At 38.7% G+C, this 13,483-nt stretch overlaps 1 protein-coding gene across 2 annotated transcripts in view; it reads left to right on the top strand.

Moving 5' to 3' along the window:
- VCL (vinculin) overlaps positions 1 to 13,474 on the top strand; it is a 57,179-nt gene extending 43,705 nt beyond the window's left edge. Inside the window, exons 14-22 of one of the 2 annotated variants that reach the window (XM_084209972.1) lie at positions 772 to 921; positions 1,525 to 1,633; positions 2,617 to 2,919; positions 3,506 to 3,630; positions 3,949 to 4,134; positions 7,042 to 7,251; positions 9,365 to 9,568; positions 10,181 to 10,285; positions 10,926 to 13,474. In XM_084209972.1, coding sequence (XP_084066098.1) covers positions 772 to 921; positions 1,525 to 1,633; positions 2,617 to 2,919; positions 3,506 to 3,630; positions 3,949 to 4,134; positions 7,042 to 7,251; positions 9,365 to 9,568; positions 10,181 to 10,285; positions 10,926 to 11,072 — 1,539 coding nt within the window. In that variant the 3' untranslated portion in view covers positions 11,073 to 13,474. The remainder of the gene's footprint in view (positions 1 to 771; positions 922 to 1,524; positions 1,634 to 2,616; positions 2,920 to 3,505; positions 3,631 to 3,948; positions 4,135 to 7,041; positions 7,252 to 9,364; positions 9,569 to 10,180; positions 10,286 to 10,925) is intronic. The other variant, XM_084209971.1, reaches the window with a different exon arrangement.
- Positions 13,475 to 13,483: the final 9 nt, after the last annotated feature.

The following is a 13,483-nucleotide window of genomic DNA, read 5'->3' as shown; positions in this document are numbered from 1 at the left end:
TGCTGGTACCACGTTGCTGTCAGCAGGCTACAAAATTCTTGTGCAAAAATCCCTAACACTAGTTGGTGGATTTTTATATCTCAGCATACATAAGATGATTACAATAGTCAGATTCATGCCAGAATTACTCAACAGACTAAACCTGCTCTCGTGCTGGATATTGTTTCCTGTACTTGAAAGCCACTGGCTGCACATGAAGTACCTAAAATGCAGTGTCTGGCAGTTCTGTTTGGCTGTTCTGGCTTTTGGCTACATGAGCAAATAATTCCCAAGGCCTTGGAGAATTCAGCTTTATGGCACGATAGCTTTTTGTCCAAGTATTCGGTTTCTTGAATATCTAAGCACTCTAAAATGAGACTTTTTTTTTCCAGTGTGAATTTTTAGTGTAAGCCCCCCCTTATTTTTCTTTCAAATATAGTTATTTTTGTATTATGGGTTTGAAGGTGAATCTCTGAGCTAAAATAATTTTAATAGAGTATTTCTTGCAGCAGCAGTCATCAGGAATTACTGAACTTCATACCTTGAAGCTATAAAGTGTATAGCCATCTCCTTAGCTGTCCCATTGAGTTAGTAAAGAAGAAAGTCTGGTAATGTAAAGATTAAGAAAACCAAATGCCTTCAAAGCTTTTGTGTCCTTTTTGCATCCTCTCAGGATGAGTTAAGTGAGGATGTTATGAAGGTGTTTCTGACACTTTGAAGAAATTGGGTGTTCTGTTAAGGAGGTTAGGGCTTTTTTTAATGTTTTTTTTTTTTTTCTCTTCTGACAACTAGGTGTTTGATGAAAGAGCAGCAAACTTTGAAAACCATGCTGCTAGACTGGGAGCTACAGCAGAAAAAGCAGCTGCAGTTGGAACTGCCAATAAAACTACTGTGGAGGGCATTCAGGCAACAGTGAAATCAGCAAGGGAACTCACCCCACAGGTGCTTGCTGGGTTTGAAGGGCTGTTAAAAGGGCTGGGGATGACTTCTGGGGAATTTTCCTTATGCTTCTGTTCTCAAAGAGATTGTTGTTGATTGATGGTTGTTAATCCCTACAAAGGACATAGTGCTGACACTCTTAAAAGAAGAATGGCAAATATTTCTATACATGATACTAAAAGTAGAACAAAATGATCAAATGACATATTTATTTTTCAATGCTTGGACAGAAGTGTCTGTGACTTACACTTGAAGCAAAATTATTTTGAGGCTTAGTAAAATATGTAAGTGGAAAAAATGCTTCTTTTTTTTTTCCCAAATAAACTTCTACCTAAATGTTAGTAGTGTAATAAGTATTGCACTTTAGTGCTTTCAAGAGTTGCTTATAAGAAATTAATACATAATTGAAGTTCCAGAAAAAAGTATTTATGCCAGCTAATTTCAGAAGTATGGTAGATCTTCAAGGAGCTAGATACTGCACTAGAATTAATGAGCTAGATTTTCAAATGTGGAGCTACACATCTAGTCCTGAATAAACAAATGCATTTTCAAGAATGTACATAATGTTGATGTGAACTGATAATTAAAAGTGTTTGCTGTTGGCAGGTAGTATCAGCAGCTCGTATCCTCTTGAGAAATCCTGGAAATCAAGCTGCTTATGAACATTTTGAGACCATGAAAAACCAATGGATTGATAATGTAGAAAAAATGACAGGTAAAGTAGGAATTTTTATTGAAGATCCTACCTGTGGCTAACTAGCTTGTATAGATTTTTCTCTGTGCTGTTTGGATTGATGAAACATGCAAAGAATAATGACTGGTTAAAAATAAATTAAGAGAAGTGGGAATGTGCTCTCTCACCCCAGGAATATGTATATGTTACAGAATATACAAAATAGCTGGCTTCTTATTTGTTAATACTGAGCTGTAGAGGAGCAAATCCTGCCTGCTTTAGTTCTTTTTTTGGGAAAATCAGAATACCATCATTTTTTATTGCAGTTGCTATTCTAGCAGTATATCACTGTGACAACTTGAGGTTTTCTTCTGTATGATCTTGGCATGTTGAAATAGGACAGATAATTAACTGAAGGAAAGAAAATATGTTGAAAATATTGTAACAGCTCAATGAATACAGAGAATAAGACAAAGCTACTGATCTTGCTGAGGCACTGAAATGTTTCAGTCCTTCCCAAGTGCAGATCCTTTGCAATGACCTGCTGAACAGCTGACTGTACTATCTCCTCCTTCATCCCAGTAATTAAATCCTGGGTATTTTAAATCTCACTGCCTTGTCACTATGAATCAGCCCTATTTAAAAAGCACAGCCAGAGGGATGTTTGCTTTGGAATGAATGGGAAAGTACAAAAAGTACTGAATATGCTTAAAGAAATTTGGTGTGAAGAAAGAATCTCTGCTGCACATTCTGTGTAAGCCAGTTCTTGACTGAAACATTCCATGGTAGAGGAATAAGAGCTGGGGATGTCATTAACAAGCTTTACCATGGTAACTGTCACAGAGGTAGAACAGAATCACAAGTTAAACTGCAGTAGTACTTGGGTCTGATTTCCATGCCCTCTTCTACTCTTCCCCCAACCCCAGTTTTAAAATACTTTTCTGGTTTTGAACTGTCTCTGGAATACCAAATATCCCTTTCCACAGATGAAACTATAATATTAATGTATTTAACTTTTATTCTAGGGTTGGTGGATGAAGCCATCGATACTAAATCTCTGCTGGATGCATCAGAAGAGGCCATTAAGAAGGACCTGGATAAATGTAAAGTTGCAATGGCCAACATGCAACCTCAGATGCTGGTAGCTGGTGCCACCAGCATCGCCAGACGAGCAAACCGCATCCTGCTGGTTGCGAAACGGGAGGTGGAAAATTCTGAAGACCCCAAATTTCGGGAGGCTGTTAAAGCAGCCTCTGATGAGCTGAGCAAAACTATATCACCCATGGTAATGGATGCTAAAGCTGTGGCAGGCAACATTTCTGATCCTGGTAAGGATTCTGTCAGCTAATTTAAAACTTCTGTCAGCTAATTTGACTGGAGATGATGTGAAGTAATGCTCATTTTTTTAAATACAGCTGTATCTCCTTTTATGTAAATATGGTGTACACTTACATCTCAGAGTGATGAAATCAAGCTCACACCATTAACTGCTGCATCCTGCTGTTCTAAAATGCAATCAAAGCCTTTGGCATATTCAAGGGAAAAGGATTCAGCATTTTAATGTTATGTGATTTCATGTTCTTAATTAGAAGCATTTGTTACTAGTTTTAAGTAATACTACTTTATAGAAGAAAATATTATGTAGTTTTTTTGATTCTAAAAGTTGTTGTTCAGGGAATTACTTTGGCTGTTGATGGTGATTATTATTCAGCCAAGGCTTTATTGTATGCATGTTGCATGTGACACTAACATTTCAAGCATGCAAGTCTGCTGTAAACAATTTGGTAGTTTTTAAATACACATGTAAGTGTACTCGGCACAGTACATTGAAGAAGTAATTTTTGGGGGTAGTGTTCTAAGTATTACCAAGTTCTATTAAATAGGTATTAAACTGGTATTGGAATTTTTCTTCAGGTTTGCAGAAGAGTTTCTTGGATTCTGGATACAAAATTCTGGGAGCTGTGGCCAAAGTCAGAGAAGCCTTCCAGCCTCAGGAACCAGATTTTCCTCCTCCTCCTCCTGACCTTGAGCGCCTTCATGTAAGTGTAGGTAGTTTGTAGTAAATACACAGTTGTCATTAACGTGTGGATTACACTGAAATTACTTAAGTGTATTATTCTTCCATAGAAATAAAAGGTATTGTCTGGCCAGACATGCATGCAAATAGCCTCAAGTCTGAAAAATATCAATCCAGCATTCAAAAGGAAAGTTTAAAACATGGTATTTTCTGTAACAGGAAGCACTTGAAAAACTGGAAAACGACCTGGGGTCATACAGTCATGTCTTGCCATGACACCATCATTTGCTCAGTCTTTGCTCTATTTCGTTGCTCTCAATAAGATGTTTGCCTTCCTCAGCTGACTGATGAGCTTGCTCCTCCGAAACCACCACTGCCAGAGGGTGAGGTTCCCCCACCCAGACCACCACCACCTGAAGAAAAGGATGAGGAGTTCCCAGAGCAAAAGGCAGGAGAAGCAATCAATCAGCCCATGATGATGGCTGCTAGACAGTTGCATGATGAAGCCCGGAAATGGTCTAGCAAGGTAGGAATTGTTGTGTTTTGTGCTAAAAGGATTCTCTTTTCATTTTATTTTCAGGATCAGTGTGTCTTGTCTTAAGACAGTGTCTTTCACAGGCTAAATAGTAAAAACACTGGTGTAGGAGGAATTAGAAACTCTTTCAAGATCAGTGTGAACTAGGGTCAACAATACTTAGGATTGCTAGATTGCTTTATTAACATACTCCTGGGAATACAAATATGCTCTGTATTCCAAGCTGTTTGTGATCCTTGGTGCTGGTATTGCCTAGAGAGTCACTAATACTTATGCTTTTGCAGGCTGACAAGCTGATTGCTATATTTAATTGACTTTGAAAAGTCTGTGTGGAAAAGTCCATATGGATGTTGCAGATGTGGCGGTCCAGATGCCAGCTGCAGAAATCGTGGTTTGTCTTAATTCTGGAGGAAGCTGCAGGGTACTTTGCAGTTAATCTGATGCATTTATGATGGGAAAAATGACCACATACTGGTGGCCTGGTCTCATTCTTTTTTTGGAGTGAGTCACATTTCCTTTTAAGGCTGAAATCCTGAGTTTCCTTCCCATTTCAGTGTTATGAAGAAGTGTGAATTTGCTGGTCTCATAAATGCTAATACCGCTTTGTTTTGGTTTTCTTTTCTCCCTCCTTCCCCCAAGAGCTACATTTTTTCTCTGACAGAAGCTGAGTGCTGAGTAAGAACTTCATAGATTTAGGCTTCTGCAAGTGTAAATTTAAGGATCAGAATTTGGCTTTTATAATCTCTCCCTTTTTCTGCACTAAATTAGGTGGTGAGTAAGGAGATAAACTTGAATAGCTTACAGAATCAACTTCAGACATCTGTTTTGGAAGCACAGATAAAATACAAAAGAAGTTTCTGCAGATCTCTTTGGGTGTCTCTTATCCAAAAACCAAAGCTCTATTTTCCCCATACTTCTGGATCTACCAAACACTTTTTTATATTACAAAAGAGACAGTACTGGAATGTATTAGTGATCTCGGAAGGTAATTTTGAAGCTAAAAGCTTTAATTTCAGTTTCCTAAAAGTGTTTTGATGTTGGAATCCCAGAACTGATCCCTGTTACAATCCCTGAATTTACCACTACAGAGGAGGTAACAAAATACTTTTACCATATATATATACTATATGCATTCTAAATTAAATAGTGCAAAGCCAAGCAGCAGACCTTAAAACTCCTTGCTGATTTATGAAAGACCTCCAAGCTCAGTGACTTTAGATTATAAAACACTGTATTCATTGCTGTTTCTTTCATTTGAGACTAACAAACCAGTAAGTCAGATGGACAATTGTCCTTCTGATTCTTTTCTAGAAGTATAATTTTAGCAATAGGAGCTCAGTTATTCTAACAGTCTGTTTTGGGGGAAGAAGTTATAAAAACACTGCTGTAGTTTCTGAACTCACCTGATTGGTTGGAAGAGGGATTGATGGACAGTGCTACTGAGAAATATGAACTGGACCAGGAAAAACAGAACTATAACATCTTGCTTATATGAAGTCCCAACAGACTGTGTATCAACTGTCTTTTGTCTTTTTGCTGATGAGTCTACTGGTACTTTACCTGTACTAAAGTGGGAGGGGTGAGTGAACAAGTACTTAATCTTTAAAAAATGTTGATAACATTGTTCATTCTTCTAAGAATGAAAATCTTGGTTTTTTTCCTTCTTTATAAAAGCTGCTCTTCACTGACTGGATTCTGAGCTTTCATGTACTCCATTTTTCTCATGGAACACCAGTTGAACAATGCCTACTGCTTTAATTTCCCTGGCTCCCCCCTCATTTGGATAAATCAGAAAGTGAGGGATATTTGGATACTTTTCAATACATTAAGACATATAAAAGCTGCCTTTGAAGGCAAGTTGATTTAGCCTTACAAATCAACAAATTACAATCCAAAATTCCTGTATGTTGTTATTGACAAAGATTTTTTTTTTTCTATAAAAGACTGTATCTTAAGCAAAACACAGTTGCAAATGCACGGTTTTTGGTAAGGGTACCTTTACTTTTATCACACTTGCTTTAGTTGAAGAAATACAGTCAGTAAAGTTGTAGACTACTTTTGTATTGAAATATTGCTGTCTTATTAATGCCTGTATTGTTATAACTCTCCCCTCTTCCTTAAGAAAATCTCTAACATAATTTGCTTGAACCCCCTTTCTTTTTTTTCTTTTTGAAGGTAATGGATACAACATACCATGGCAAAACAGTATCATATGCTTCATAATTCTCTTTTTTAATTAATTCCATTTCAGTCTTCTTTAAGAACTGTAATATTCCCAGTATTCATGGCATTCAACATCACCTCTTCTTTTTCGAACCCTCTGTTGCTCTTTTACATGTTCTGTGTGGTACCTCAGTTCTTGCTTCTACAGCGTCTTCCATCCCATCTCTTTTTTTTTTTTTTACTCTACAGCAAGCAGTGTCAGTGGCTTTTTTGCTGCTATCTGCTCACACATATGAATGGGCTTCCATACAAAGCTTTGTATCTGCACAAATACCACAGTCAGCTGCTGTGCCTGCTCCTGTGCAGTCAGAACAGCTTCCATTGAGACAGAAAAGCCATTCATTTCATTGTTGACCTGCAGTAAAATGTTCTGTGGGTCAGCCTCTGTCTGCAGAAGCTGAATGCTCCGATGGAAAATGTTGCTGCATATTTGCATTGTAACTTTTTAATATTTTTGGTAGCTTTGGTTCACAGGTGAATTGTTTGTTTCCTTCTGCTAATCTTATATTCCTTCCCCTCCTCCCCTTGACCTGATCCTAGAGCTGCCTTGTCAGATCCTGAGAGGCCAAGAGGATGTTTTGGTCACTAAAACTGCTCAGTTTGTGCTCTTCTACCAAATTCTGCTTCTTGTACTAACTGTCCCCTGTTTCTCCACCCTTGCTGCCACCTGCAAAGCCTGATGTGACTGTGATTAATGAAGCGGCTGAGGCTGGTGTAGATGTAGATGAGGAGGATGATGCAGATGTTGAATTCAGTCTCCCCTATGACATTGAAGATGATTACGAGCCTGAGCTGCTGTTAATGCCAACCAATCAGCCCGTTAACCAGCCCATTCTGGCTGCTGCTCAGTCTCTACACCGGGAAGCAACCAAGTGGTCTAGTAAGGTACTCCTGAGTCCCGGGACTGGTCCGCGTGCATCTGGCCACTTGGAACGCTGACACATTTGCATCACTCTTGATCCCTGCTGGGTCCTGCCATCCTGAATGAATAAGTGTGTCTGCACTTCATTTTAAGGACTGAGAGTGGCTTCACAAGTTTGCTAGATCTGTTTGTCAGTGCCGGATTGAAGCTTGATTGGGGTCACTTATTAATATTCAAAGACTTCTTCTCCCTTTGCATCTGCCTGGTCTTCTTTGTTATGGCAGTTTTCAAATCGTAATAGGGAATGTCTTCCTCCCCTTCGGTTCCTTTTTCCATTCATGTGGGCTACCTGGGAAGCCGTGGTAATGGTTTCCTAATGACTTCCGGATACGGCAGAGTTACAGAATTCAAGAAGTCATTTAAGGTGTCTATTGTGCTTGGCCTCAATTGATGCCGCCAATTAACATCCCTTCCAACAAGGAATGGCTTTGTATGGCAGTGTTTGTGGAAGAGACTGCCTGACTGCTGGCTTGCACTGGGCTGTATTGCAAATGCTGGTCTTGAGAGAATTCTTATCTGAAGAAGATGCACTGAATGCTGTTAGTTGTTGAATTGAGATCCTGTCTATATGAAACCAGTGGAAATCTAACGAGGTTCAGACATTCACAAGTAGCCTGTCTTCTGTCTAAGCACAAATGTTTGCAAGACTGGGCACTTTTCATAGCATGCTGCAAAAAATAAGGTTGGTGTCCCATAACAAATAAAAGTTAGGGGAGTGTGCATATGTATGTGTGTGTGTATACTTACATAGTTATACTAAACCATTTTAATAAAAAGGGCTTTAAAAATGTTCTTGTCCTTTTCAGATTCTGGTGCTTGGATAACTTGTTAGACACTGATCCTTCTACGTGAAAACATGGAAAAACTTTGTCTTATGTCATTTATATCCTAACTGGTTATAGTAGCAAAGTGTTTAGCTAATAGGCCGCGGTAATGAATAGTTCAGCTGTTTGGGTCACTGTATCTGTAAAATGCCTGGGATATCATCTTGAACTTGCTCGTAGTGAGTCACAGAAGTGTGCGCACAGGGTACAGGATACCTTGGCTCAGCTTGGGTTCTCACTGTGTACTCCTTGCTCTGAACTTCCTTGGTCATTATCTGTGGCATTATTCCAGGGAAAGTGTGTACTAACACTGAAACTCACTCTGCTCCTATTTCATCCACACAGTAGGAATGCTTCAAAGCACCAAACAGTTCTCTTTTGACTAACAACTTTCTATGAAAGGGAATAAGATAAATACACTAAATGTACTGACAGACTACTAACAATCAATCAATCAATCAGCTAGGTCCGCATTCCCTTGCACTAGGTTTCTCTTTGGAACAGTGTATAAGAAATGGGTTTGCCTTGGTCTCAATTAAATCACATATCAAATATTTCTCAGATGTATTTCTCTGACTGTAAATTTTGATGTACAAGAAATCTTGATTTTTAATATAAGAAATATCAATAGATTGTCTTTTGATAATCCATGTTCTTCTCTCTTGGAGGCTTTATTTTAAAGGGAGAGATTGCGTAAAAAAGATTTATTTTCAAGGAATAACTTTTAAAAAAGTAAAAGTTGCATCTCACTTCCACATTACCGATGACAAAAGTTATATGTGTCAGATTCTCTTCCCATTTATCCTTTGGCATTGTTAGCAACATAGCTGGTGTTTCAACAACTTCAGTTTCAGATGCCACTGAAAATCCCATGCTCAACTGTTATGACAACAACTGGTTTAACAGGTTGTTTAGCACATTTTTTTAACTTTAAAGGAAGTCTTTTTTGGGGGAAAATCTGGAATTTCAAATGCTAATAACATGCTTTCTCCTAAAATCTAGTCATCAGAGCAGTAACTCATTCCATGGAGAAACTAACACTTTACAACTTCTTTTTTAGTTTTAAAGTGAGCTTTTTTCCCTGAGCGTTTTTAAAAAAATGTCAGAAACAAGTAGTTAGTAGAGATCTTCCCTGTTCCTTGAAGAAACCCTTTCTGTGTTCACAAGTGGTTCTTCCGTCCTTAACTTCTTTGAGTGTTTCTACTGAGCGGTGACGTGCTGGCAGGAGCAGTGACCGTGTTGTTCTGTGCAGGGCAACGACATCATCGCGGCGGCGAAGCGCATGGCGCTGCTCATGGCCGAGATGTCGCGCCTGGTCCGAGGCGGCAGCGGCAACAAGCGCGCCCTCATCCAGTGCGCCAAGGACATCGCCAAGGCGTCCGACGAGGTCACCCGGCTCGCCAAGGAGGTGGCCAAGCAGTGCACAGACAAGCGCATCAGAACCAACCTCCTGCAGGTAACCAGAGAGCTGCTCCAGTGCTGCTTTTGCTGTGCCTCTCTCACTGGGCGTGAGCACAGGAATTGTGCCAGTGAATCATGGGTATCTGCCCTTGGCTTGTAAAGTTTTGTCCAAGTCTGTGTTTTTAGATCCCATGGAAATATATATATATATATATATTTATGTGAACATATATTCTGTAAAGTTAGAATTTGATGTCAAAAAAACTTGTGAAAAAATACTGTGCTACAAATACTGATCTGTCCTAAGTCAGCATTGTTTTGTATTTTATTTCCTCATTCCTTTGTATCAAAGAATAGCACCAGAAATTCAACAAATTTTTTTCAGTCTCAGGCAAATATATATAAAATGGTATTCCTAACCAAGCAGACATTTGAAAGGAAAAATGGAAAAATGTTTTCTCCATCCCAAATATTCCCAAAGCAAGTAAAATAAAGATTCAAATATCCTACCAATATTTATCAGATAGTCTTGAAGGTGTAGGATCACCTCTATGCTCATTCATATTCTAATAGTAAAAGAAAATAAAACATTTTATCTGAAGAAAATGGATGCATAATGTATTGGTTCAATTTACAATACCAAGTGGCTTTTATCCCTTTTACTTAGGTCTGTGAGCGAATCCCAACCATCAGTACACAGCTGAAAATTCTCTCCACTGTCAAAGCTACCATGCTGGGCAGAACTAATATCAGTGATGAAGAGTCGGAACAGGTAAGAGGTGTAAAGACTGATGGTAGCATGGAATTGTTGATCACTTTTATGGGGACAAATATACAACCTGATCTGTCCCAGATGTGTTCTGGGAATCGATGTTGAAGCTCACCTCAGCTGTTTAGGGAGGATAACTTTAGTACAGCACCTTGTTTTCTGGCTCAAACGTTGCAGTTTAATAGAGGAACAAGCCAAAAAGATACTCGGGTTCCAATTTGGTGACGAACAAGTTGTTAATCTCCTGCTTTTAATCTGTAAAAAGCAGCGGGAAGGACTGGCCACCGCAGACGGCACCTGGGAAGGGCAGGGGCGCCCTCGGGTGGATTCCAGGGGAAACGTTTATTTTCCAACATCATCTCGAGTCCCCTGCAGCTCAGTTACCTTCCAAATGCATCTTTTCAGGAGAAATCTCGCAGCTTTGGCTTCCGAGGGAGGTTATTCTACTTAGTGACATGAAGGTTGTATTCAGATTTTGCACAAATACACGGTGAGGAACGGGAAAGTTTTGTTTATTTACACAGTTTCAGTCAGCAGACTTAATATCTTTGTACTGGGAGTTTTTGTGCCCAAAGAGATTACATGCTGCTGTCCTAATCATGACATTTACTGATATATTGGAAATTCTTCTTTTTCTTGACAGGCAACTGAGATGTTGGTTCATAATGCCCAGAATCTCATGCAGTCTGTGAAGGAAACTGTGAGAGAAGCTGAAGCGGCATCCATTAAGATAAGAACAGATGCTGGATTCACTCTTCGCTGGGTCAGAAAGACCCCATGGTATCAGTAAATACCTGCCACATTAGTATTGTTTTCTGTAACATAAAATGCCTTTTTTTGGAAACAGAAGAGAGATATATTAATAGCAGAAGGTGCTGTATACATGAGCTTAAGATTAGCTTATGCTAATGCCCCATTCTAAGGGTATGAATTATAAGAGAGTTCATTTCAAATGTCTTTGGAACACATTTGATATCCAACACCCCTAATTTGCTGCCAACAGTAGACAGTTCTTATATTTAATTTTTTTTTTCCTGTTCATGATTTTCTTAGTGAATTCTGTACTCCCAGAAGCACATTTCATTTATGCACTGTATATTCCAGTGGTTTCCATGTGATGATATAAAACATGGACCTCACTTTAAGCTTGTCTTGAGAGTTTAGGACACTTGGTTACTTGGAAGTGTTTTAGGGACAATCGTTGACACAGAAACATTCAACTTCTCCACAGGACTTAATCTGGCTAATCTAAAACCATGCAGAAATGATGGAAGGTGTGGGGTTTTTGATTAAAAGAGGGAAGGTGGGGCAGCAGAACAGTTGTAAATTGAGGATCAAAGCTCCATGTCTGAAATGCTTTTTGCTTTTGATTCTTGCAACAGTACTTTATCAGAAACTGGAGCTGTCTCTGTTCCCCTTCTATCACCCTGTAGGTAGGCATTCCAGAACTCTTGTACTGTACTGAAAGGTTTTGCAGATTATGTTAGTGGCACACTGTTGACAGCTTGAGCCTTATGGCTGGAGACCTTAAATCATGGAACTCTCTCCTTGCTCAATTCAGCAATGTATTCAGCTGAAAAATCCTGGTTCTGTTAACTTAGCTGTGTGTCCAGGACCAGAAAATGCCACATACTGGCTCTTTCTTTTTGAAAACCAAATGAGCACATGCAATTATTCTTATTTCTCTCATTCCTCCATCTAATGTTATTCCAGCCACTCAAGGTGCAAATTAAAAGATAAAGATATTCAGTTTAAAAATACCTTTAGTCTCACTGCTCTTCTTTCCAACAATGCATAAGCTTCTTGAAACCTGAGCTATGCAGGGACATGAAACCCTCTTTAGGTAAGCTGGTGCCTACCAATGGTGGTTCCTAATGCTGCACATACCTCATTATTTTTATTGCTTGTGGAGATTGGAGTCTCAAAATCTTTTCTTCAAGTGAATTGAATAAAGTGTAACTATATCTTTAAAAAAAAATACCAAACAAAATGACAACAATAAAACCCCTCTCAAACCCCTTCCTCTTTCTAAAACAGACTTATGATGTTTTATCCTTGCATAACTGAATCTGCCTTCATATATATATACACATATATTCGTACCCATTCATTTAATGAAAAGGAAAACTTCTTTGAGAATGAGTTTCTACATTTGCAAGGAATACTTGCAGACTTTTTGCCCAAATCAGCACTGACCTCATCATACCCTCTTAATTTGCTGAGAACTATTGCACGATCAAACCACCTTGAATAGAAGTGTCCTTGGGAAAAACTTCTCAGTCTTAACAGCTCAAAGGAAGAGAGCACACTCAGCTGTCTTCTACCTGCCTGCAACACTTATTCTGTGCTTGGACCTTCTTCCCTCCACCCCCTTCATTGCACTGTTATCTAAAAAGGGAAGTTAAACTGTTGATAATACAACTGTCTCAAACTGACCTCAGCAAGAGAAGGCGTTTTCTTCTTGAATTTGCTCCTTGTGTCTGGGTACCATGAAATATTTGGTACTTAGGATCTTTCCTTAGTAGTCTCTTCTTGCAGTTACCTGCAACAGGAAGAGGAAGGAAGGGGTGCCAGAGCCTTAACCTGGATGCATTTGGTTGGTTTATATCAGATCTTCAGCATAATTTTAATGTAGTAATTTCTATTTAATAGTACATAACACTGAATATGTAGGGATTATTTTAAAGGGATTTTCTAAATAGTCTTCCTGTATTGCTTTCCAATGCTCCTCACATCCCCTCATCCTGTTCCTGCCATCCAGGCTTCTCTGTGAGATTTTTTTTTTAATTATTATTATTTTAGCATCACTGTTTAGTTGCTTGAATGATATTAATGCAATATAACTAATGCCTTTAATACATAATTGTTTATGCCAAAGATCACTTTTTGTTTCTTGAGGAATGTTTGCAGGAGAATTATGAATCATGGTTGCCTTTGATATTCTTCCAGAATGTTTGCTCTAAGTTCTCGAACTATTTATAGAAGCCGAGATACTTGACCACCTTATGCAATTACTGCATTTTTAAACACTACTGGTCTTCAGACCTGATGTGCAGCAAAAATTTGAACAAGACCATGAATGTCACTTAGAAATGTTTTACCACTATAATACTTTGTTTATAAACCAAAATGTATTGTATAGTCTAATGTTTTCAACCTTTCTTTGGTTCTGTTAAAACAATAAAAATGCATTTGTACAAA

This window comes from Fringilla coelebs, assembly GCF_963513975.1.
Source record: "Fringilla coelebs genome assembly, chromosome: 8".
NCBI classification, from domain to species: Eukaryota; Metazoa; Chordata; class Aves; order Passeriformes; family Fringillidae; genus Fringilla; species Fringilla coelebs.
This window is presented reverse-complemented; position numbering and strand designations above follow the sequence as displayed.